The following is a 26,055-nucleotide window of genomic DNA, read 5'->3' as shown; positions in this document are numbered from 1 at the left end:
ATTGAAATAGGCTTCGAATTTCACCTGATTTTGGTTTAACAAGGCCAAATTCGACCATAAAAAGTATAGATCTACATTTTTCATGGTCGAATTTTACCTTAAAAACCTTAGAAAATCAAAGCATGTTGGCTGATTTAAATGTGGGGCTGCATTAGGCGGTGCGGTGCTAGGCTAGTTTTTAACAGAGAAAAGAGAAGGAGATAGAAGAACAGAGAAGAGGGGCGCAAAGGAGAGAGAAGAACAAATAGGGAGGACGAGAAGGAAAGAGAAGAACAAAGAGAGAGGACGGAAAAAAGAGAAGAAGGAAGAAGTAAAAGGGAGAAAGAGAAAGGGAGAAGGAGTAAAAGAGAAGAAGGAAGAAGAGAGAGGGAGGATGGACGGACTGACGGAGAAGGAGATAGAAGAGAGAGAAAAGAGGAAAAGAGGAGAAGAGAGAGAAAGAGAGGAGAAAGTGAAATGAAGGGAATAGGCGGTTGTAGTCAATTAGGGTTTTGTGGGGTTTTTTTTTTTTTAATAATTCCATCGAAAAACCATAAATTTCCGTCAGAGTTTATTTATTTTTGACGGAAAAATCCGTAGGAATTTCCGACGAGCTTAAATCTGTTGGAAATTAAGTAATTTCCGATATATTTAAATTCCGTCAGAAATTTTCGACAAATTTCCCGACGGAAAATCTAAATTCGTCTAAAATTTCCGACGCATTTTAAATCCAGCGAAAATTTCGTCCTTTCCGATGGATTTTCGTGTTCGTCGGAACACATCCGTCGAAAATCAAGCCTTTTCTTGTAGTGTAGCCTGTCAGCTATAAGTAGTCCACTCCTTTTGCAAAATGGGGCATGGACATCTTATGGCCATATACTCCTGCACCAGGACAATGGTGGTACGTGTTAGTAGTTGTTAACTACTTCATGAAATGGGTAGATGCCAAGTCCGTCCGAGGAATTAAATGGAAAGATGTTTCTGCCTTCATTTGGAAAAACATAATTACACTCTTTGGTGTTCTGTAGTCGATGGTGTTCGACAATGGACCACATTTCGAGAATAACCATCTCAGAGATTGGCTTGGGAACCAGGACATAACACATTGCTTTGCCTCAGTTGGCCGGCCAAAAGCCAACGGCCAGTGAGGCTTATAATAAGTTAATTTCCAACGGCATCAAGCGGAAGCTTAAGAAAGCAGGCGACTTATGGGCTCATGAGTTGGTTAATGTGTTATGGTTCATTCGAACAACATTCAAAGGGTCAACAGTAGAAACGCCATTCTTTCTGGTCTATGGTGCTGAGGCCGTGCTCCCAATTGAAATGTATGAGCCCACTCTTCGGGTCATGCTATATGATGAATTGGCCGATTGGGAGGCTATGAAGACTGCCTTAGATTTCCTCCCGGGAGCTAGGGGCAATACGGCGCTTAGACACGAAATATATCGTCTGAGGATGACAAGGGCATATAATCAAAAAGTGTCAAAGCGGCCGCTCAAGATAGGGGATCTGGTATTAAGGAAAATGGAAGCGATAGGCTGAGCAAAGGAAGATGGAAAACTAACCCCTAATTGGGAAGGGCCCTACTGAATCAGAGAAGAAGTATGGGATGGTACTTATCGTCTTTGAAACCTTGGATGGTCGTCCTATTCCGCGTACGTGGAATACGGACAATCTCAAAAAATATTATGTATAAAGTTTTTGTACTTAGCCAAAAAATTGTATATACAACTAGGTCTAGCGACCAAGCCATGTAATTAAAGCCGTACGGCCAAAACAACATAATTTTGACAAAGTTAATGAAAAAGACAAACATTGTTATCAAAATTTTGTGTTGTGTTTAACTAATTAATATTAGGCAGAAATGCCGCCCAGAATGAAAACGAATGTTGCTACCAAAATAGCAATTGGGCCCCCTAATGGGGTAAGGTTGAATGGCCGGGAGAAAAACCAACAAGGCCTCTCCCAGCCTAGCAAATCGGCCCTTAAATAGGGTAAGTGTAAAAAGCCGGGAGAAAAGCCTAACAAAGGTTTCTTCCAACAAAGCAACTAGGCCACATTTGGCCGAATTTCTATTCCATCCATCCGGTCATAAACTTGGACGAATGGATAAGCAATAAGGTAGCCCAAAATTGTCTAAGACACATTTTAAGTCTAAAGGCAAGGGCATACCTAAGCTATTAAGCCATATAAATACTTAGAAATTATCAGGTTGAGATCATATCTGAAATTTTACGGGAACGTCTAAAAGATAGCATCGAAAGTTGACTCGGCACAGATTAAATATAAAGCTCATTAAATGGCCACATATGAAAATTCACTTTGGCATTTGCCTAGTCCAAGGGCAATCATTATTATGATTTGATTAACTTACTAGTCGTCATACCCTTCAAGGAATAAAATCTAATAAGTTAATCAACCCTCTTTAAGTATGGACTAGACAAAATTCTGAATAAAGGGGCATACCCCCAGTATATCCATTCGTACGCAAAGACGCATTGTAAAAGCACGAAAATTGCAAATATGCTAAGTATGAATGTAGAGAAGAGGGAGAACTTGCATAAATCAAAGCCGCTCAAACAAGCGGCAAAATTAAAACTGTTATAGTATAAAACTGCTCAAATAGGCGGCAGAAATGAAAATTTATCAAAGAAAAAATAAAAGCTTAAGCATAAACAGCTGCAGCAGAAGACAAGGCTGGCTGTGCAGATTCGTTTTTTTTTTTTGCCAACTTTTTTCTCCATTTTTTTTTCAATTTTTTTTCCCTTAACTAACATGGAAGTTTGCCATTCTTACAGAGTGTGTTTAATATTCCCGATGAGCCAGACAAGAGGAGATCGTTTGAAGGTTTTGTACAAGAGAGATTCAAAAACTTCAAAAGTTCGTTAAGAATAAGATGGATCCATAAGAAACAAAGGCATAAACCGAAGAAAACTTTGATGGGTAATGCAGGAGAGGAGGAACTTGAGAAGAAACCGTGGGATGTATATCCACAAATAACGGTGAAGGACTGGGAGAAGTTCGTGGCAAAATTAACAACTACTACTACACTTGTATGTAATCTTATATAAATTACAGTTGCTTCCTCAAATTTGCTCACTTCATATAATGATGCGAACAATTTCTAATGTGTAGGAAAAAAGTCAACAAGCTACGCGCAATGATGAGAAGAAAATGTATAACCATCGTATGGGTTGTAAGACATTTGCGGAAAGTCGACAAAAGTGGATCAAAGAGGGTTTGTACCCCACATCCAAAATATCTTCACCTGATACACCGATTCCCTCCACGGTAACATCTTTAGTGAGTCGTGCCAATGATTGGTGGTGTGCTATGCATGGGATTAACAAGAACACCGGGAAGTACGTCATGCACCCGGATACCAAAACAGTAGCAGATGCACTTGTAAGCACCCTAAGCTATGACATTTATTATAATATTTCAATGTTATTATTAAATATTTCGATAGAAACTACATCTAACTTAGAATTAACCAAATTTTTTGTGTTGTTGCAGCTCGAGCATACGTCAGAAGTGGTTGAAGGCAAGCTCACTCCAAGCATTGAGAACGATCCTTTTACCTTGGCTTTGGGAAAACCATACCACCCTGGGCGAGTAATTGGAGCGGGCGGCAAACAACTAGGGTGGGAAAAGGTTATGGGTTCAGAATACACTAGATCAGGAAGATCTAGATCAAGTGTTAATTCGCCATACCATATGGATGCCAAGGAAAAGGAATCAATAAAGGCGGAGATACGCAAAGAGGTGCAAGAACAATTGCAAAGTCAATTCAATTCCATTTTGAAGCACATGAACTTGCCAACCTTGTCTATGCCCCCGATAACCCCAATGGACTCATGTAGTCACCCAAAAAATGCCGGGGACGATCCACTTGTTGAGAGCGAGGTAATTGAATTACAGTTGAGATCATGAACTCCATATCATCAAACGAGGCCTTATGTAGCATAATTATTTTTTACTATTGCAGATTCCTAGTCCTACGCATGCAGACTCAAGGGGGATGGATTGCAAACCAGACACCTGATCCTTTTCCAGATGTTCAGGTAAGTTTCAAGTCTCAATGAAATGTCCTTGTATTATGCTGACGCTGGTTAATTAGTTCACAAATTGTCCTAATAAAATGTGTAGGAAGAGACGCCTTGTGAGCTACTTCAACCCGAGAAAAACGTGGATGGTGAGTTGGTGGGGTATGGTAGCGCACAACCGTTTGACAAGGTCCATTTCAAGTCTAATACTAATACCCACTACATCTCCGTCGGCATCAATTCCATAGTACCTAGGTTTGAGGACTTGCCATTACCGGTGCCTAGAGAGGAATATGACTTCATCACGCTACTTGATGCGAAAGGTAGCTTTGTGCAATGGCCACGTGATCGAGTGAGGTTGATAGGAGGGGTAAGTGTACACTACTTAGCTTGTTTTTAAAACATGTCCCAAATAGCTTGTAATTTAACCATGTGCTTTTATGTTACAAATGAAAATCAGTCATCTAAAATGAAGAAGGTGGAGAAGCCAAAATCTAAGAATGTCCAACAAGGACAGGGGTCGAAGAAGAGTTCGAGAGGTTCTGCCACGAGTTGTCCTCCACTAGTAGAAGCCGGCATCCTGAACTCGCTCTCGAAAGCTTGTACTTTTCTTCACAACCGTGTGAGCGAGTTGCCTAGGGGTAGATCCATTGGAGTGAATTTACCTAAGGAAATGTTCTACTATGATGAGGATGGGATCGCACCAATTACAAAAGAGGATGTGAAGGAATTTCTATCCGGTGCCATGCTTAACATTTCCATTATTCAAGCTTTCATGAGGTAATTCAATCCACTATTCCTAATCATATTGGTTTTGCATTTTCGAATAAAAACAATGTAATTAATAATTATTCCCCACATTATTGTCATGAAGGGCACTACAGGAGCACCTTGTTAGTGGATGCAATTCTGAGGCTGCAGTTGGGTGGTTTTGCCCCGAGCAGACCTCCAGTACCAGATGCTTATGCAACCCTCGTGAAGTGGAAGATTACCTAGAACGGAGTATGAAGGAATCAACTCGTGCTAGAAATAAGTTCATATTAGCCCCATGTTTTGAGGAGTACGTCACAAAATGTCATAATTCAGTTTATTATTTTTTTTTCCAAATTCTGAAAATGCAATTACATGTGGCATATATATGTTGACGTTTATGTAAATATATGCAGTGCTCATTGGACCCTTTTGGTGATTTGTGTATCCTATAACACAATCTACCACTTTGGTTCTATTCGAGAGACTCCGCCATGGAGGTTGCTGGTGAAAAACCTACTGAATAGGTACATATTGCTTCCTTTTGTTGATTGCCCTCAACTAAATCATTGAGTATTTTTGTTTCTAACTTAGAACTTATTTGCCTAAAGTGTTATGAAGAAGCTAAACTGTCGTTCTGTTGCGGGTCCTAAGTGGAATTATGTAAAGGTAATGCCTTGAGTTAGTGATTTGTTTAATATACTTGGCTTCGGTTATGGATATGCATGATTAGATTACCTTTGTGGCATGTCAATGTGCGCAACAAAACAACGGACTTGATTGTGCCCTATACGTGATGAGGTTTATGCTTGACATAGTCAACAGTTGCACGGAAGCACAACACGTAGATGAGGTATGCTTTTACTATATTCAATCTATACCTTGCTTCCATTATTACACCGAACATAAAATAAGCGTAACACGCAGGCTGCCCAAGCAAATGCAGTAGCCAAGGCACGCTGCCTAGGCAGCTGCAGCAGCCAAGGCAGGCCAGGCAGCTGCACAGCCCAGGCAGGCAGCAGCCCAGCCAGGAAGCTGCATCTACATGCACGTGCTTCTAGTGCATTTCGGTGAATTTGCATCTTGTTGGTGAATTTCTGTTATTTTGGTGCATTTCGGTGTTGTGATACTCATGACAATATTTGGTTTTTTTTTTCATCTTTAGTTTTTCAAGGTTGAAAGAGTAGGTCCGTTGTCAAGCAAGGAAATCAATGAAGTTCGCGACATGTGGGCTTTTTTTCGTCACATTTGATGACATCTAGATAGCTAGAATCGGTGAAACGGTTATATTGGTTTGTTAACTTGACTTTATTAATTAGTTATTATCAACAATATTATATATTTTAATGAAGTACGTATTAGTATATATATGTTGTATTTGTAATCTTAATATACTTTTGTGTAATTAAATATTGTTACTTTTTATATATATAATTATTTCGTGTTATATATATCATTGTATTATTTTGTTTGTAATAATAATATTATTATTAATTAATAATATTAATTTTATTATTAATTAATAATAATAATTTTATATCGATTAATAATATCATTTTATTATTAATTAATAATATGAAAGGTTACTAATAATATTGTTATATTAATATTATTAATAATTTAAAATAAAAAAATATATAAATTGGAAGCGGTTCTGGCGCCAAACCGCTTCCAATTATAAAGCTACCTTTTCTCAACTTATGGGAATTGGAAGCGGTTTGGCGCCAGAATCGCTTCCTTTTCTCAACTAATTGGAAGCGGTTTGAACCGCTTCCAATTTTAATTGACATTGGCAAGCCCCCAAACCGAAGCGGTTCAAAACCGCTTCCAATTAAGGTGATTGAACCGCTTCCAATTTAGTTTATTCTACTAGTGATCCTCCTAGGCCGGCTCATCTCCCTTAGCCAACTCCTCCTCCTCCTCTTCTTCCATATCATTATCATCTTCATCATTGAGAAGGGGAGGGAGTTTCGACAAACTCAGGGGTGGGAAACCCGACAGCGGCGGCCTCCTCTTTGAGGGAGACATAGTTCAACTGTTTGACGAAGCGCTCGTGGTAGTACGCCACTTCGCTAATGTCAAACATCAAGGCAAACGCATCTTCAAATCTGTCCTTGAGCTTCTTCTCGGCCAATTGCTCAATCCGGACCATCTCAAGTCCTCCACCTCCTTGTCCGCCCCCTTCAGATCTGTCTCAAGGGCAAGGAAACTAGTCTCAAGCTCAGCCTTGAGCTTCTCGGAGGCGTCAAAGCCTTCCTTCCACTGAAAGGCATTGGAGGCCACCTCATCTCTTTCTCTTTCAGGGCCTCATGAGCAAGTCGTTCCTGCTTAAGGGCATCGCCCATTTTCACGATGTCCTCATTTTGCCAGGCGGACTTCTCGCTCAGCGCATTAAGGGCGGCCTTGTGCAAGATCTCTTGAAAGGCCAACATCCCAGTATTCTCATCTTGGATCTTCTTGATATCATTCCAAGCCTCCTAGATCTGGCGCCTCTCTCGGATGCGCCAATCAAGGAAGGTGTTGAGCCTAAGGAAGAGCTGTGGACGGACAAAAATAAGTCAGATCAAGACAAATCAAGCGCAAAATTAACTGTAATCCCCCGTAATTTTGTGAAATTTAAAATTATATTTTAACATATTTATGTGATTATTTAATTATGATTATATATATACATAATTTATTTTACTATGATTTAAGCAAATAAATTTAATGTTTATAAAGTTAATAAAATTATTCGTTAAATTATTTCACTACCCATATTTTAATCATGAATTATTATACAAGTCCAACCCATTAATTACTAACCCTATTTTTTTTCTAAAACCCACTCACTTTAAGCCCAAGTAACAATCCTAGTTTTATTAGAACTAGGAAACCCAAGACCCTTATTTCCCATCCTCACTCATGTATTCCCCTCACTGCCTTCCTCCCTTTTGCTAGTCACGAACCAGAGAGAAAAAAAAGAAAAAAAAAGAACACTAAACTTCTGCTTGCTGCCCGGCGACACCAGCCACCATCGACACCACCCCTGCTGCTCCGACGTCCACCGCGGCCCCCCTCCCCCCTCAACAGCAGTTCGCCCCTCTCTCCTTTCTCCCTCTTGTTTTCTCTTCTTCTGTTAATTCAAACCAAGTTTAAATCTTTATCAATTTTGTTATTTAATTGTTATTATTATGGTTTGACTATGTATATGAATTATAAAAGATTATAAATTTATGAGTTTTATTATGTTTAAACTACGAAATAAAATTTCATATTTAATTAGTTAAGAAAATTAGGGCTTAAACCTTGAGTTTTCATGATTTTAGGGCTTAAAACGTGTTAACCAAGTTACTTATATATATAGTGATTAAATTATGTTAAAATTATATTTTTTGTGATTACAATTAATTTTCAGATTCTTGTTGAATATTTTGAAGCCTCTAATTACATTGAATTGGTGAATTTTTGGGTTTAGAGCCTACTAGTTTAATCTATAATGTAGATAGTTTCAAAGATTACCATAATTTTAAGATCTTATGTATAAAGTAAATTTTTAGATTTTCATAAAACTCTACACTTGCTGTAATTTCATGAATAAGTATGTATTTTAAGGTTTTTATGTGGGAAATTTAAAGAACTATATATAAATTTTTAATTTTTAGTAAAAGGAAAGGTTTTAAAGTGTTGTTTAATTGGATTTTGGAGGTTTAAAAGTGAGTTAGTATTGCTGTAAATTTTATTGCTTGGGTATTGATTGAGTTTTTGTTACTTGGTTTAGGAGAGGACTTTGTAGAAGGCGATTTCTAGTTCCTAAAGTGGCCAACCAACTCGTTTACTCAAGGTACGCACAAGGATACAGAAACCTTGACTTTAGGAGCATGTTTAAGGACTTGGAAAATTTAGAATCATGTTAGGAAACTTGTGGATTGGTTGAAATTGTATGGTAGTAAGTTTGCTTGGTGGTTAATGTGATGATTGGTTTTGATTCGTGTATGAAAAATGCGTATTGATTTATCTTGTAAGTAGTATTTATGCATTAACTTGCAAGATGAGCTTAGAGGCAAAGGTACGTGAATATGTGAAATGAATTATTTTAATACTCGTTCATGTTTATTAAAATGGAATGAGTAAAGGGAGAATTGAAGACTTATAAGACGAGGTTGAGGATTTGAGGTGCCTTATGCACTTAAGGTGTTTATACACCAAGGTAGTTAAGGGATTCAATAATAAAAAAAAATTGTGTGTCGCTAATAAATTAAGAATTGAATTGGAAATTTGAATTGCTTGAACGATTAATGTTTGATTGGTTGAATTGTTTTGCATTGAGTCATCACCAAGCCCAAACTTTTAAATCACGTAAAGTGCAAGATGGATGACCAATAAAACTCCGGATTTGTGCACATCTAGAGTATTGACAATCAGGGGTTGGGGTTCACGGGGTATTAGCCATGTACTTTCTAGAGGTCGTCTAATCTACGAGTCTCTTGTTTACAAATGCTTTTTAAAACTAGAAGGAGTTAGATGAGATCTCATACTAGCTATGGCCATGGAGTCGCGCCCGTTGCCATTGGATGTTTATTGATGTTTTCGAAAGGAGGCATGTGTTTTTTCTTTTATTAATGTTCCAAATTGGAGATGGGGAGACAACCTTGTCTATAGTTTAATCTAATGAATGAAATGAAATGAATTAATTACTATTTATTGGTGAAGTTTTAGTATTTTTAACAGTTGAGTCGTGTGTATGAGTCAATAATTAAATTGTGTGTGATGAATGATTATTAGTAGCATGCTAGGAATTCTTTATTATATTTTGTAGCTTGTATGTACTCAGCGTTGCTGATTGCGTGCTTTTGTGTGTCTTTTCTTGGTCATGGCCTTCGCCTTTCAATGACCCTATAATGATCCAATTTTTACACTTGTAATATTGGGGTGCAGATTAATCACAGGTTTTTACATAATCAGAACTTGCATCAAGGTGGTGGGATTTTGAGTGGAGTGTTGGATATTTCCACAGTTTATTTCATTTCATAAGTTTGGATTTATTTAAACTCTAGTTTGATTTATTTACTACTTATGTTGGGTTTTGAATAAGAGCCTTAATGGTTCCAATTTGTAAGACTAAATTTGGTTTTGTTTATTGGTTTTGAAACTTATTGATAACTGAGTTAGTTTTTCCGCTGCTAAATTCTGAACTAGCCTTAACGTTTGAATACGTGGCGGTAGCGCGTCAGTAATTCTCTTGCAATTTATTAAAGGTATTTACAGGTTTTTAAGAGAGAATTATTGGGGTGTTACATAAACTAAGTATCAAAGCTTGGGAAAAGCCAAGTTACCTCAGCGTAGTTGTTTAATATTGGGCCGAGGAACCCTTTGTGGATTCCTTGGAACTTGTCCTACACATTTGCCGGGACGACACTTGCCATGGCCTCCCGGATGGCTTTGCCTTCGGCCTCGGTCAGTGACTGGCCAGGTGCTTGGACGTCCATCTCCTCGGCAATGTCTGTAAAATATAGACAAGTTAAAAAAATTAAAACAAGGGAAAAATATCAAATCCAAGAGAAAGATTAGATGTACTACCTTCCAAGAAAGATGGTGGTGCCTGCGGACGCCTCTCTAGAGAGTGGGAAACCCGAGGTTCCTCCTCGAATCCCAGAGGTTGAGAATGCAACCCCTCGTCCGCTTGAGGAGCTTGCGGTCGCACCCCAGTCTCGAACAGAAACTAGACATGCGGAGTGGAGTTGTTTTCGCCAGTCGTTTCGTGAAGGGACGACTCTCCCTCTTCGTCCTTTCGGATGGTCTTCTCTTGGGCCACATTAGAATTTTGTGGCTCCAAGGGCTTGAAGGCCCCACTTAGTGTCAACTGGAGTGGATCTCCTTTAAACAGCTCTTTTACAGCCTGCGACCTTTCCTTGGCCGCCTGCGACCCTGAGGGGGTTTTGGACGCAGTAGTCTTGCGAGGACGACCAATCGTCCTTCAAAGTGGATGTCGACCGCTTCTTCGCTGGCTTCGGAGTAGCTACCTGAAAATAGAAGACAAAATTAAGTAAGTTTTTGTCCGAGCAAAATCAGAAAGGATAACCTTCCCAACATACCAGTTCGGCAAGTCTGGAAGACTATCCTGTCCTGGAAAAATTGGAAAGGACAACCTTCCCAACATACCAGCTCGACACTTTAGGGAAAATCATTCCGTCCGAATAAAAGTTAGAAGGATGCCCTTCCTTACATAGCAGGTCAGACGCAAAAACAAAAAAAAACAAAAAAAATAAGAAGAAGAAAGCATGAAGAATAAGTACCCCCTTAGCTGCCTCGTAGCTTTGCCTCAGGAGCCGGTAACGCTCGAGCTTAAAGTTGGAAATGTCCGTCTCCCCCTTCTGCTCTGGGTCTAGATTTGACATGGCTTCTTTTGAAAAGAAAAAGAACAAAGTGTTAGAATATATTTCAGACCAAAAAAAATTCGGATGGTTAAGTCGCGAAGTTCCACCTTGGGGGTAGTTCCACCACGAGCCGCACGCCAACATGAATACTGGATCCCTAAGCCAATCAGTTAGTGGAATCCAATTGGACGACACGGCTACCAGCTTCCCATCTCTAAACATCTTCTTGACCTTAAAATAGTCAAGTTGGTGCGCATGGTCCGGGTGAACAGGCGGCCTAGTCGGCCTGCGATCACCCCGTCCGAGCTGAAGAGGCTTGGCATTAAACCTGATCATCCGTAGGTTAAACTCCTTGTTGTTGGTCTTGATGCGATAGAAACGCTGCTTCCAGTCGCGTCATTTGGACGGCTTGTGCAGGACTACTAAGTAGTCGGGACGAGTGTTAAGGATGAACCAGCCGTCCGTCTCGGCATTCATTCGCACCATTGAGTGCATCTCACAGAAAACCGGGAAGTTAGGGGTGAAGCCATTCCTTAGGCATGTCACCAAATAACCAAAAATGTTGGCCCAGTTGTTCGGCACCAGCTGAAACAACGCAATGTTGTACTCGGCCAACAGCTCCTAGACGAATGGATGAAGGGGAAAGCGAAGGCCCACCTCCAAGGCGACTTAATACACATTGAAGCTCAGGCTTTGAGCTCCTTCATCATATGAGGCGGCCATCAAATTAGAGCGCCTCGGTGGCAGGATATGGTAGCCTCTCCCAAGCATGAGAAATTCCTTGAACTTCTCAAATTTGTCATGAAGGAAGGCGAGGGCTACATCGCCGACCGTGCAGGCAAATGGGTCATTGAAGTTGACCGCATTAGCTTCCTCGTCCACTGGTCCAGCGTCCGGGTTCTCTACCTCTTGCTTGGCAGCTTGTGGTTTGGGGTTCCTAGCCGAAACAAAGTTAGAGGACAACACTCTATCCAATTCAGCAGCTTTGGCCGAGGTGCCTCCCTTTGAGCCCTGGCCCGACTCAACAACTACAGTGCTCTCTGACACTAAGGGTCTCTTATCCTTATCCTTTCTCCTTCCATCAGCGTTCGCCCGATTTCCAAAAGGAGGAGCACTAAGAGGAGGCAAGTCGAACGAGTTAGTAGCGTCCGCCTGAATGTCTGTCGAATGCCTCTCAGAGATACGCAGCTCGGTCGGCCTAGCCGAGCTGGTTTTTTGTGTTGAGGGTTGTTGGGGATTTTGGTCGGATGCTCCTCGTCAGCCAGACCTAGCGTCCGCCCAAATTGAAGAAGGAGGCTCTAAGAAGAAAGCAACTCGGGCGACATCAAGACCGAGCTGGTGTATCGTGAAGGGCGTTGTTCTGGATTTAGGCCGGACACCTCAACATTAGTTTCCCTAGTCTCCCTGGTTGAAGACTGTGAAGGGGGATTTTGTTGAGTGTTCTGCTCGGACGAGATGGCAGTGACTTCCACCACAGAACATGCGCTACCACTGAATGTAGCGTCCGTATCATCTACATCCGTATCATTTGGATTAAAAGGAACTAAAGGGTCGACTTGGCGTCCATCTCGGTTTCTGACCGCATTTCGGTCGTACGTCGCTCTCGTACGCGCCATGTTCGATTGCATGGACAGAGAAGAATAAGTGGGGGTGAGTTGGTACGCACTAGAAATAATGGACCCACTTTAAAGTGAAGATGAGTCATCTTCGTCCACTCTAGACTCCTCAGTCCCAAGCGAACAGCCGACCTCATGAGGAGAGACGGACGAATCCGAGTAATGTGCCAATTCATGTTTAAAAATAAAAACAAGTATATGAAAAATGAAGAATTAAAAAGAAGCAGACAATTACCTCTGTACGAGTAGAAAACTTGAAGAACTTTGAAGATCTTGACAAGTTGACCGGCAAACTCAAAAACTCGAACGGAAAACTCAAATACTCGGCGGAGCTCTCTAAGATTAGGGAAGAAAATCACTTTCTATATCTAAAAGCTCTATCTTCTCTCTAGAAAACACAAAATGCAAAGTGTTTTTCATGAAGTCAAATCGGCCTTATTTATAGGCAAATTTATGGGAGCAAAATGGTAAATTAGCTTTTCCCTCCCAAGAGACTAAACGTCTCTTTTTTGAAAAAGTTAACCTAGAAGCCAAACGGTTAATTAAACCGTTCCGTCAATAAAGACGGGGAAGGTGTACGGTTACCCAAACGACACGCCAAAATAAACGACCACGTCAATGAATATAAATCGTTGGTCTGAAAAATACGGAAGGCGGGTGTCTCACCTAGTGACAGGTGGCATCATTCGTCCGTCTGATTTCAAAACTTTAGTCCAAACTGAAATCAGGCGGACAACTCAAGGTAATTAGCCTAAAGGAATGCTTCCCAACTTCAGGTGGACGGTACAGTCTGCCCCATCCAAGCAAGGAATTGCTCAAACATACCCGGACGAGTGAAAATCAGAGGAGGCGGCCCATGTGGTACGAGCCAACCCCCCGAGGGGTAAATGTTTAGGGTAAAAAATACCCCTTCACGTAGACCAATCATATAGTGACACGTGGCCAAATGCAAGGGCGACATGTGTCTCAATAGGAAGGTGACACGTGGCAATTCATAAGAGCACCTGAATAAGAGAAAGCCTCCTTACATCAGGAGACCCAATTCCCGAAATATGTGCATGAAAACGACGCCCTTTAGGACATGTGTCTTACTCTGATTGCGCCGCCAATCAGCGCCCACCATTCTAGGTCATCAAACCCTAGATGACACACATTCCCAACCCTATAAATACCCCAATCATTGATGATGGTAGGGGGTGGATTGAGACAAATCATTTATTGCATAGTAAATTGCTCCAACTTCTCTCTACTTTCTCTCTCTAAATATTCTTGTTTTCCGATCACTAACTTGATCGTTAGAGGCGAATATTCCGTCAAAAGGAATATTCGTTGTTTTGCAGGTGTCTGCGGCTGTTCGCCTATATTTACGACCTGTATCCGAAGAGATTCCAAAAAACCCTGAAACACCACTAATTCAAGTACTCCCTCTGTATTTTAATAGTGTTATATTTTATTTTTTTGGCAAAAAACTACATCTTAATATTATATCTTTCTCCTTTCATGGTCCCCACCCAAACCCCCTACTACTTTTTATTTTATTTTATTTATTTTATTTATTTATTTTAATTATTATTTCTTTCCTTTCAAATTCATTACTTTTTAACAAACAATCAACCCCATTGTCTTTCTTTTATACTCCCTCTATTTTTTTGTTTTTTTTAAATGCATCAGTTTGACTGGTACATTTTCCAAGATGTAACTTTGACCATTAATATCTGTAATTGTCTATTAGTAAAAGTTGTAACAAAATTATATTACAAAAGTAGACATTGTGACGAATTTAATGATACATTATATAATAACATTTATTTATTTTATGATAGCAAAAAAAGTTAAGTCAAATATGACATGTGAATAGTGCAAAAATCAAATTGATGCATTTAAAGAAAACGGAGGGAGTAATTTTTTAATACTCCAACGACTCCGGTTACCTCTTATTATATTTAAGTCAATTAAATTACTTAAAATTATGGGCCGCACGAAGTATAACAGTTATTAAAACATTAAACAAATAGCGTTTTTGCTTGTAATTTTACAAATCTAACCTCTTAAATTGGTGGAAAATTGGGGTGGCCTGGTTTGAAAAAAAAAAAAAAAAAAACTATACATTATTACCTCAATACCTCTCAATTCAAAATTGAAGTACCGAAGGACGTTCATAGTTCATCCTTGTTCCTCTTTTACCCAAATTGAAGTACGGAGTATATTCAGAAGAAACGATTTGCGCCATATCAAAATTTTCCAGAAATTGAACTCAGTCACTCGCTAGGTAAATAATTGTTGCCTTATCTCCTCTCAATTCTGAACTATTTCGAGTTCAAAAATATTTGTGCATTTATACTGTTTCAATCCTGAATGCTTGAACAATTTTGCAATTCTAACATTATCTTCCTTATTATTCCGTTGAAGTCATCATGTTGTTGATGTGATTTCAATTATATATTGCTATTCTGAAACCTCATTTTCTGGGAATTTTTTGATTAATTTCCGCGAAAGATCTCAATTTTTATGTATGTTTATGTTTTTATTCTTCATATTCGTGTATTTCGACAATTACCCACATGTAATTTGTCCTACATTTTAGAAGTAGATGAAATGAATGAACTAGGGTTTATAGCATTATGTGAAATTGGTTTTAGGTTTTGTGATTTTTTCAATTTTTTCTTCTGTTTTTTTTCCTCCTTTAACAATTCTCTGCCCAGCACTTTCCAGTTACAAATTTTTTCATTCTTTTCTAATTTATGTTAAATGCTTAATAGTACATATTTAATTTAGTAATTGATGTTAAATATTTTTTTTGGTTAAATATCTTGGTTATATCTTGTTCATGTTTTTTGCTGTAGAACTGGCTCAAATTGGTACTTTTTGAGAAGTAGAAGAGATGATACTTTATTTGTTTCATAACTATTACGATTAAGGGCCTATTCACCTTAATTACTTATTTTAGGTGTAATAAGTTCACTTCAGGAAAAATTAGTTTTTGATAAGGGTTATTAAGTTCAAATTGCAACTAAAATAAGTTTTAATAAGTTCTAATTAGTGAAAATTTGGTGAATAAAATATATCCTAAGTGTGTTCTTCTCTTCTTCTTCTTGATTGCCTTAATCCCATAAGTGTGTTGTATTGCTAAATTTGTTTTTGTAGGACAAATATTTATGCTAGTTGTATTTGGGATTAAGTTGGAAAAGAGGTGATACTTTGGACTTGAATAAATAAAATTGATATTTGAATGGGTTAAGTGAGATGTTGAATTTCCTTTATTTTCTTATTTCATAGAAAAGATATATTTTTTTCGAAAATTAAAACTTACTTGTTTTGTATTAGTAGGACTTATGTTGTTGTACAACATCATATTATTAATCCCAATATATGGGGTCTGCTAGATGAACCAAAACTTTAACTCCAATGGTTATTGACTTAAGTCTGGTACCTCCATTCCATAACTTCAAAAGCTAATCCTCATGTAAACCCTATTCCTTTGTATTATTCTTAACCTGTTTTGTTGAAGTCATCTTTGGCTTTTCTTTGGCTGTTTTTTTTTAAACCGCCCAATATCCTAACTCTTTAGTCTTTACCTTACTGGTGTGCTTTTTGGTCACTGTCTCACATGCTCAAACCAACATAGCCGGTTCTCCCTTACCTTATCATCAACATTTGCAACTTTTATATTCCTCCAAACATCTTCTTTCCTTAATCTTTATTGTTTGACAGTTGTAAATTGTTTGTGATGGTTGCAGCTTTAGCATTATAGGCGAAAACACTGCATTATGCTATGCAATATATTGTAACTAATTCTAATTAGTGATACTGAGCTTTGTTTTTAATTCCAGCAAATAATCTTTTTTGCGGGAAACTATAATCCTTGATTGCATGGAAGAAGAGGATTCTGCTTCTACACTTGCGTGGAGTTGGGTTATTGAAGCCCTAGCAAAGTCGCAGCTTGTGGATGCCTCTCTTTTATATGGTGACATGCTAACTCCATAACACCCCCTCTCCCCCTCTCCCCCCACCCCCCAATTCAGTTTTCAAAGTCTGTTGAGATGCATGTAAGATTCATATTTTGGTCTTTTCAGAGTTGGTTTCGAAGACACCACCATTATTGGGTGAGTCAGGGAGAAAAGCGAGGGAAGCTACTGCCTTGAGGTGTTTAGAGGGACTCTTCAGCCCTTCTAATGTGTCATGTGAAAATCATGTTGCGTCTGACTGGTCAAAATGTGGATTTGATCCAGCAGAAAGCTGTGAAGCTGCAATTCAGCGCCTTTTACGTGAGGTGACTAGCTTTGTCTTGTATTTGAATAGTTCTTTGTTGATTAGGTAATAAGAAGTTGAAAGTTTACTAGAGAAAAGATTACAAACTTTGGGCGATCATCCTCTTGGTTGGCTGCTAACTCTTGTCTTCATACAGACTTCAGGTTTTAAGGGTGCATCGGACGAGTTGAATTGCAATACTGATTCTTTCGTAAAGCACAAGAAAGCAAGTTTGCCGAAATCTACTTTGGAACTGGTACATGGTGCTTTTCATTGTTTTTTTTTTTCCTTGTGGGAAGTGGTTTTATTTTGCTGAGGATTTTTGGTCTTAATTTTAGTTTTTGTTGTTTTTTTGTTTTTTTGGTTTGTGACGAGCAGTTAAAGGACATGATTGTAGAAGATACACGTCCACTGGCAGCATCCTTGAAGGAAGTTAGTGGACTCGCTGTTGGAGATCAATGTGTGTTAGATATTCCCTTTGACGGTGGTGATCCTACATCTCCTCCATTAAGGAGCGATGAAGATGATCATGCTGATAAAACCATGCTAGCAGAAGAAAATGGGTGTTCCCCAATATCTGGTATTGACAATCAGCTTAGACAAGCCTACCTTGCAAACGGAAAAACATCTTCTAGGGGTGGCATAAGTAGTCACCACACTGATAATCATGTGCAAGAGCTGGAGGCTGCTTCACATGATATGGACAATCTATGCCCCCCTGGAAAGAAGCTTAAATTGGACAAGAAGTATGGCATACAGTCTAAGCATCAGCATTCAGCTCCTGTTGACAGCAATCAAATGTGTAACAATGCAGAAGATGGACAGTATCATGAAGTCATAAAAGTTAATGCAAAACACGATGGTAAATCTTATGGGAAAGATGATGAGCAGTCTAAAACGTATGCAGAAAATCATGATCAGCAACAAATTTCACCTAATGATGGTAATGCAGAAGCTGAACAATATCATGAAGTCATAAAAGTTAATGCACCACATGATGGGAAATCTTATGGGATAGATGATGAGCAGCCTAAAACGTCTGTGGAAAATCATGATCAGCAAAAAATTTCACCTAATAATGGTGACCACTTCCGCAAAGAGGTTGATCTTGCCATGAAAAACCATAACTTCCCGAGTTCACAATGTGTATTAACTGGAGACTCCCTTGAATTGACAGAGGCACAGACAAATCTTTGTATGAAATGCAATAAAGATGGCCAATTGTTATCTTGCAGTGCTAGTAGCTGCCCCTTATTGTTTCATGAGAGCTGCTTGGGTTGCTCAGCTAGCTTTGATGATCTAGGAAACTTTTACTGTCCTTTTTGTGCATATTCCCGTGCAATGTCTGAGTATGTTAGAGCCAAAGAAAGAGTTTCTTTAGCAAGGAAAGAGCTCTCCCTATTTATTGGAGGGAGGACTAGGGATCTTCCAGAACGTGATGGTGATTCATCATCAGGGAATGATGTTAACCTGGGCAAACATAAGAATGTTGATAAGACAGCTGAAGTGAAGAAAGGTGCTACTTTTGTAAATCAAGCTGCTAAGTCTCATCAGACAAGTTGGAAAGGTAAACAATTAGAGCTAACACACTCATCTGCCTACATGAATGTTAATGGATTTGTAATGGCTACACAACAGCATATTTCTTTTCAAGACAGACAAGGTGCTGAAATAATTATCCAACTTTCAAGAGACCCATCTCAAATCTGGAATAAGGAACAGGATGATCATCATTGTGATGTTGTCAAGTTGTCTGGTGATAATAATGAGCTAAAAACTCGAGGAAAACTCACTAGGTGTAAAATTACTGAATTTCATGAAGATGCTTCCTCTGAATCAATTAGTGATTCAGATGGACCACTACAAGATAAGAGGAATGATGGTACCTGTTCCTTGGCATGCCCTAGACCGTTAAGGTGAGAAGCAACGACAGAGTTCTGTCTGTTGCAGTTGCTAATAATTCTCAAGTCCTTTAGTATGTGTTAGGTTTGGCTATTGTGTTAATACTAAGCTGTTTTTTTGTTTGTTCCATGCTTTTATTTGGTGGATTTAAACTCAATTACATGTGTTACACTTGTTGACTGTTTCAATTATTCCTAACTTGTTATGAGTGGTTATGCTGTCTGAATTGTGAATTCTCTCAATTTATGCTTTTTTTTTTTTAATTGGGAGCTAAGGAGTTCATCTGGAACGTGTCTTTTCATAGTAGCTCTGATTGGAATGTCAGTCTTGTTTTTATTATTAATCTTTTTTGAATTTTGTAAGTAATCCAATGTTGGTATACTTAATTGTGCAGCATATTATTGGATGCCCCTTGCACTATAGCATATGATTGGGTCTTGTATATTATACTTAGTATATTTTGTCCTTTATGAGTAATGGATTCTAAAACGTTCTGTACTGTGTTGCTGGCTGCTTGTTTCATTCTTTACAGTAGTCTTGATGGATTTTTGCCTTATTGGTAGGGTTGCATATATGCTGGCCTCCCTGGATCCTACTGACGATGGAATCCTCCTTTCACATTGGGTAGTGGACAGTTAGTAGTGTTGCCGAGGAACTTGTAGCTGTTAAGTGTGGGATGTGGCAAGAATGACCTATTTAGTTTCTTGCATTCTTTTGCCGCAATGTTGATCTTGTTGCTTGTGATTTTGTTTTGTTTGGTATTGGTTTTGTGTTGTTTGTAACTTGCAGCACTACTGTTTTTTTAAGCAGCTTTCAACTATTGCTGTGTCTTTAGATGTAGGTATGATATGAATTTGCAGTTGTCTCTGGTTGGCTTAAAACTGACTGAACTTATGTTTAATTTGCAGGGCAATTCCGGGATCTCCAGTAGGTAGACGTAAAAAGGTTCGTTGGACAGCAGAGGAGGAAGAAACGTTAAAGGTACCTATTGCCTTGAGATTTTCATCAGCAAACCTTCCTAATGTTATTTGTTTCATGATGTTTTTTTGAAGCATGTGATTCTATGCATCTCTGTTTCATGCAGTAGCGGATCTAGGATTTCTGAGATGGTGGTTCACCATTAATTATTGATCACATATGAAAGTACAAATAAAAAATTTGAGGTCTAGTTCAGAATTGTTTTCAATCCAAAAATTATATTACAACCGAATTGATTTCAATCCAAAAATAGGACACAAAAATTCATACTACAACCAAATAGTACTTAAAAAATCCATCTTACAAGCCGAAGTTACTATAAATAACATGTAGCGAATAGATAGTACCCACCCATTACTTTTAATAGTAGCCAAAAAAAAAAAAAAAAAAAAAAGGTCAAATGACCTTATAGACTAGTTGTTTAATATAACCGGCCTTTTTGACCCATTACTCTTAACAATAGCAAGAAAATATGACCTTAGAGACCGGTTGTTTCAACAATTGGTCTTTTTTAATTACAAAAGAAAGCAGGCTAGCATCTAATATAATAACCGGTCTCTTTGATAGATTCTTTTTTTTTTTGGGCTGGTGATGCACCTATGCACGTGCACCGTGTGCACCAATGTAGCTCCGCGAAGGTTTGATGTAATACTTCCACACTTCATGTTTTGGCTCCACCTTTTGTTTTTCCAACCTTTTCATATCTAGGATTTTGCAAAGGAAAACATTAGCCATCTTCTGGAAGAAGTAATATAAGAAAAATTAACTAAGCTTAGCAATTGTTTTTTATTGTTATAAACTTATAATACTTCGTATAAGATCAGTTGAGTCTCCAAATTTTGTTGGAAGCATTAAATCACTTAGTTGAATTATTGTTGAAAAAACTTCATATTTCCACACCTTAATTATCATTGCTCTCTTTGCAGAAAGGGGTAGCAATATATGATCAAGGGAATGGTCGAACCATTCCATGGAAAAATATTTTGGAATATGGAGATTCTGTGTTCCGAAAGGGTCGAACAGCTGTAGACCTGAAGGATAAATGGAGAAATATCACGCGTGGGACAAGTCCTAAAGTAAAATGAGGTTTTATCTTCTTTGATCCGCTTTTGTAGGTAGCTCCTTCTGTAGCAATGCTTTAGGGCTTTTCTTGGTGTATAGTTTCTTTTGTAGCAGGACGTAGATAACCAAGATCTTCCTGTGCAGACGGGGTCTCTTTTGTATATTAACCAGGACCTTTAGTTGGATTAGTGCAGCTATTCTCCGCATTATGGAGTTGTAATTTGTAAGTAATGAAGCTGTCTTTTTTCTTATTCTTAAGCGTGTGTCATTCATTTATCAGAAGCTGCAATTGGTTTATGTGATTATCTTCAACATGTTATGGATGCACGGATAAGCTGTTGCTATTGTACTACTCCATAAGTCCATAGTACTTGGAGAGTTGGATGGGAGTAAATTTGTGCCCTATGCTCTTCACCTTATTTTTAAAGTTTATATAATTTTATAAATTAAAATTTATTCTTATTGATTCTTTATTATATTTATTCTTTCTAGTTACTTAATTTTACTATTTAAAACAATTTTTTTTATTGAATTAAAATTAGTTTTGCTGAATTTGACTTATTTATTGAATATCATTTTGAATAAGATGAGGGCCTTGGTCTTCAAAATATACAATTATATAGAAATGAATATAATAAGATCGCATGTGATATTGTTTTTTCTTTACATACGTATTAATACTTGTATTAGTTGTATATACAATACTCTGTATTAACAAATGTAGTCAAAGTTTGATCATCTTATTGTATTAATAATTACAATAAAATAATTAAAAAAATAACAGAGAAAGTATAAAACTTGTCAACTGTAGACTACGTGCGTAAATTCTCGGTTAAGTCTAGGATCCAACTCCTCCAAGAGTGTTTATATATAGCCAAAGAAATCAAAATTAAATGGTTTAAGACTATTAAGAGACTAAGAGAGTGAAGAAAGGACAAAGGGAGGCTCCCATAAACTTGGGTAATAAATGGGTGTAGAAGGCGGTGGATTTGCAGCAGGAGCCCTGTGATTCCAGTCCTTGGCAAATTCTATGCCACTTGTGCATTAATTTACACTATTATTTGACTCAGTAAATTTTGATATTTTAACCATAACAATAGAGATAGAGACTAGAGAAGTAGAGAGGACATAGAATAAAGGTGAGTAGCTAAGAGGGACCCGAGAATCAGGGGGCAAAATAGTAGGAAAACATGTGAATTTCAACTCGTGATAGTTTACAATGTTGGTTATGTACTCAGTATTTGACTAGTAAATTTGAACTGTAGCACATATGAGAATCCTAGGAATGCTTTTTTACTTTTGTAATTTTGTGATTTTGTTCTTTTTTTATTGGTAGGATAAAATATATTGGGATAATTTGGGAGTTGTGTATTTATGTGGAATTTAGTTGGATCCTAATTCAATTAGGGTTATCCATGAAGTTTAGTATGCTACTCACTCCATTTCTAAATAAATGTTTCATTTGATGTTTTTGTATTATTTACATAATTCAATTTGATCAATATTAGTGATTTATATATGAAAAATATAATTATGTGAGTACTTATTGGAATCGTCTCAATAAATAGTTTCTAGATATCAACTTATTATAATTTATACTTATTAATAGTTAATAATATTTTTGGTCAAAGTTCTTCATTGGCTCATGTGCCCAATTTAATAGGGGATATTTATTTTGAAACAAAGGGAGTAGTTAACAACTTATGAAAAAGAATTATTTTATCACGATTTCAATTGTAGCCTGTGGTAGTTGACTAAAATACAACTACTCATTTAGAGTCTAAGTAGAAATATATTTGAATTTGAGTTAAATTATGTGATTGATGTTAAGTTTTTACTCACATAATAAGCCAAATGATGAAAATCCTAAATGTGAATCGACTTAAATACACGCAATTTAATTTAAGCCACCCCTTTGCCACTTAAATCAATTAAATTCAAATCTAGGGATTATCAAAATATAAATTAATTAAGACAATAAATTAATGTATTGGTGGTAGGGAAATCAAATTAAGAAAAATAAAGAAAAACTTGATTTTTTTTTTTTGTTGTTTAGAGAGTCATAAGGACGAGTAATGAGAATCAATCTCAACATCTCTTGAAAACGGGGGGAGTTTTAACCACTTGAGTTATCCCTCACTCTCAGAATAGTTAGAATATGTACTGCATTCTTTCTTTTCTTTTTATCAGTTGCGAACTTGCAAATCTATAATTTTTTATTTTTATTTTTGTACAATTTATATACAAAGTATTAACTTTGAATATATATTTGAACTAAAACTCCAATATATATTTATTTATAAAAGGTTTTTAACTAAACTGTAATTATGATAACATAAAGTTATATTCTTTTTGACAAGCAACATGAAGTTATATTCTTACTTTTTAGTAATCACAATATTTTAACTCTTGAATAATTAAGATTAACTTTGACCCTATAGTTTTTTATTTTATTTTTACAAAATATTATTTTGTCCAATATTGAAGGACACGTTTCAATGTTTTTCTAAGTTACAACCTTTAAATTAAAGCTTTGATTTAATATTTGAGTGATTAAAATATGGCGATTAAGAAAAGTTGAAATATCACATCGATTATTTTATTATTATTATTATTACTATTGTTGTTGTTTATTTATTTATTATTTTAACTTAAGCCAAGGGAAGCTCGGAGGTGGTGTGGTGTTCATTGATCAATTTGCAATAAGTCAATTTAATCCTTTCCTTAAAATTTGATGGAATCTCATAAAGGTATTTCAAAAGAAAAAAAAAAATGGCCGGGTGATCATATCTATAATCGTTTGGGGAAGGGGTGGAGTCTCTGGTTTTGGAGGTGGTGGTTGGGCTGATTTCGACGGTAAAGGTAGGGCAGTGGGTGTTGGCGGCTGGAGTTGGGCTACCGGTGGTGGGGGTTAGTGTTGCCAGTGGTGGTGGGGGTTAGTGTTGCCAGTGGTGGTGGGGTTGGGTTATGGTTTAGGGTTTATTCTTTTTTTCTTCTATTTTTTAATTTTTTGTAAAACTGAGTATGTAGTTGGTGGTGAAATCCAATTTCTTCTTTTTTTTTTTTTTTTTTTTTTTTTGGTATTATAATAAAAGTTTTAGATTTTGTGGTGTTATAGTCAATTTTTTTTTTTTTTTTTTTTTTTTTTTTTTTTTTTTTTTTTTTACTATTTTGTAGTGTTATAAGTCAAAAAAATCCTTTATAATACTAACTAAATTGCCAATGTTGGCTTATATCATTTTATGCAATTTAAAATTCATTCACGCATCACGTGTATGATAAAGGTTAGTGTTTTTATATATTCTATGAAGTATAGTCTAATACTCATCCTGTTCCTAAATTATTGACACACATGACAATGCATTGGTTTGACTTTAGATAAATATGATTAAATGATGCAAGCGGAATGATCGGCCAGACAAAGGCTAGGGCTACTTTCTTCCCCACCGCGTCTTTCCTTGTGTGTCGAAGATACAAAACGAGTACACCGAAAAAGAACGACAACTTCTTTTTTTTTTTGACGAAATATTAGTAAATAAAATAAAAAGGTTGATATTACAAAACTTTATACTACCTCCGTTAATTGTTATGTGCAACTTTGAATTTTTTATATCTTACAAATAATATTTTAAAGTAGTATATAATAATTAATGATGTAGTATTTTTTTTTGAAGGAAATTAATGATGTAGTATTTAATACCTATTTAATAATATATTTCATGTTGTTATTAAAATTAATGGTCAAAATTAGCATATAAAGCCAAATTAAAAAAAAAAAGGTCAAACACATCAATTATTTAGACACAGAGAGAGAATACGAATTCAAAGTATATCACTTTGAAAAAACTAATCACCTACTCCGTACTATTTTGGCGAAATCTTTTACCCCGTGGAAAAAGTATAAAATGGATATCTACAACACGATCAAAGATATGTAACGGTCACATGGGCTTTGAACTCGAATTCTCTAAACGTGAATGCATTTAAATTTCCAACCTTTTTCAATCTCTACTTATACCCGCGCCTTTTTACGCTCAACATTCACACCAAACATTCCACTTCACTTCACTTCACTAAGAATCCAAGAATGGATAACTTGAAGAAATCATCACTATCAAAACCATGGAAGAAAGGCCCTGCTCGAGGCCAAGGAGGGCCTCAAAATGCGACATGCACGTACCGAGGAGTAAGGCAGAGAACATGGGGGAAATGGGTAGCTGAGATCAGAGAGCCTAAGAAGAGAACTCGGCTTTGGTTGGGTTCGTTTGCTACTGCTGAAGAAGCTGCCTTGGCTTATGATGAAGCTGCAAGGCGGCTTTATGGGCCGGATGCTTATCTTAATCTTCCGCATCTGCGTTGTAGCTTTAACCCTTTGAACAAATCGCAAAGGTTTCGATGGTTTCCTTCCAAGAATTTCATATCCATGTTCCCTGCTTCGAGTGGGACAACACCATCGTTGCTCAATATAAATGTGCAACCGAGTGTTCATGTTATTCACCAGAGACTCCAAGAGTTCAAGAATTTCAGGCCGTCTTTGAGTGATCATAAGAATAAGTCTGAACCCAAGAATGTGAAGAGGGATAAAAAAGAAGTTGAAATTGATAATGACAAACAGAACTGGGAGAAGCCTCAGATTGATTTGCACGAGTTTTTGGAGCAGATGGGAGTTTTAAAGGAAGGAAAAGCAGCTTACGATGACAAAGTTGATGCAAACAATGGCGAGAATGATGAATTGAATGAGAATAACATGGAGGAGATGAATTCCGAGTGGGACGAATTAGTTGAAATCTTGAGAGGGGAAGATTATCAACAACCTGAATCAAGTAGCTATGGAGACTGTAATATGCAGCAAGAGCTAATAACTTTCCCACCTGGTATGTGGGACTTTTGAAGAGCTTCATTTGATTTCCCAAATCTAGTTAATGTCAGTCATTAGAGACTATTTAGATACATGTAACCTGATTTAATGCCTAGAAGATTTGTATGAGATATAGTTATGACTAATTTGTCTTTTTCGGGAATAAAAGACGTTAGTAAGATGGGTTTTGGCAGGAAAACCAACTAACAAAGTACCGCCTTTGTGCGTTGCCAAATGTAAATCATTGACTAAGATCTGCA

General features: G+C 37.3%; 2 protein-coding genes across 4 annotated transcripts; both read left to right on the top strand.

Moving 5' to 3' along the window:
* The first annotated feature begins 14,673 nt into the window (after positions 1-14,673).
* Positions 14,674-21,188, top strand: LOC110707245. 3 transcript variants are annotated; one of them, XR_002508457.1, is made up of 7 exons: positions 14,674-15,016; positions 16,578-16,711; positions 16,821-17,017; positions 17,153-17,251; positions 17,374-18,911; positions 19,461-19,878; positions 20,802-20,877. XR_002508457.1 is itself a non-coding variant. In XM_021885262.1 (7 exons), the coding sequence occupies exons 2-7, from the start codon at positions 16,618-16,620 to the stop codon at positions 20,958-20,960; spliced, it is 2,160 nt and encodes a 719-aa protein (XP_021740954.1). In that variant the 5' UTR covers positions 14,680-15,016; positions 16,578-16,617; the 3' UTR covers positions 20,961-21,188. The 3 variants fall into 3 exon arrangements, 1 of the variants encoding a protein (XP_021740954.1); XR_002508458.1 differs by having other exon boundaries at positions 14,679-15,016; positions 17,374-18,562; positions 19,806-19,878; positions 20,802-20,937; XM_021885262.1 differs by having other exon boundaries at positions 14,680-15,016; positions 19,806-19,878; positions 20,802-21,188.
* A 3,813-nt stretch (positions 21,189-25,001) lies between these two features.
* LOC110707244 (dehydration-responsive element-binding protein 2F-like) lies at positions 25,002-25,986 on the top strand. The gene has a single exon (XM_021885261.1). It carries the CDS (start codon positions 25,025-25,027, stop codon positions 25,826-25,828), a length of 804 nt encoding a protein of 267 aa, XP_021740953.1. The 5' UTR covers positions 25,002-25,024; the 3' UTR covers positions 25,829-25,986.
* The last annotated feature ends 69 nt before the right edge of the window (positions 25,987-26,055 follow it).

This window comes from Chenopodium quinoa, unplaced genomic scaffold, assembly GCF_001683475.1.
Source record: "Chenopodium quinoa cultivar QQ74 unplaced genomic scaffold, ASM168347v1, whole genome shotgun sequence".
In the NCBI taxonomy this organism is placed as follows: Eukaryota; Viridiplantae; Streptophyta; class Magnoliopsida; order Caryophyllales; family Amaranthaceae; genus Chenopodium; species Chenopodium quinoa.
Note: the sequence above shows the minus strand (reverse complement) of the source record. Positions and strands in the feature narration are given on the sequence as shown.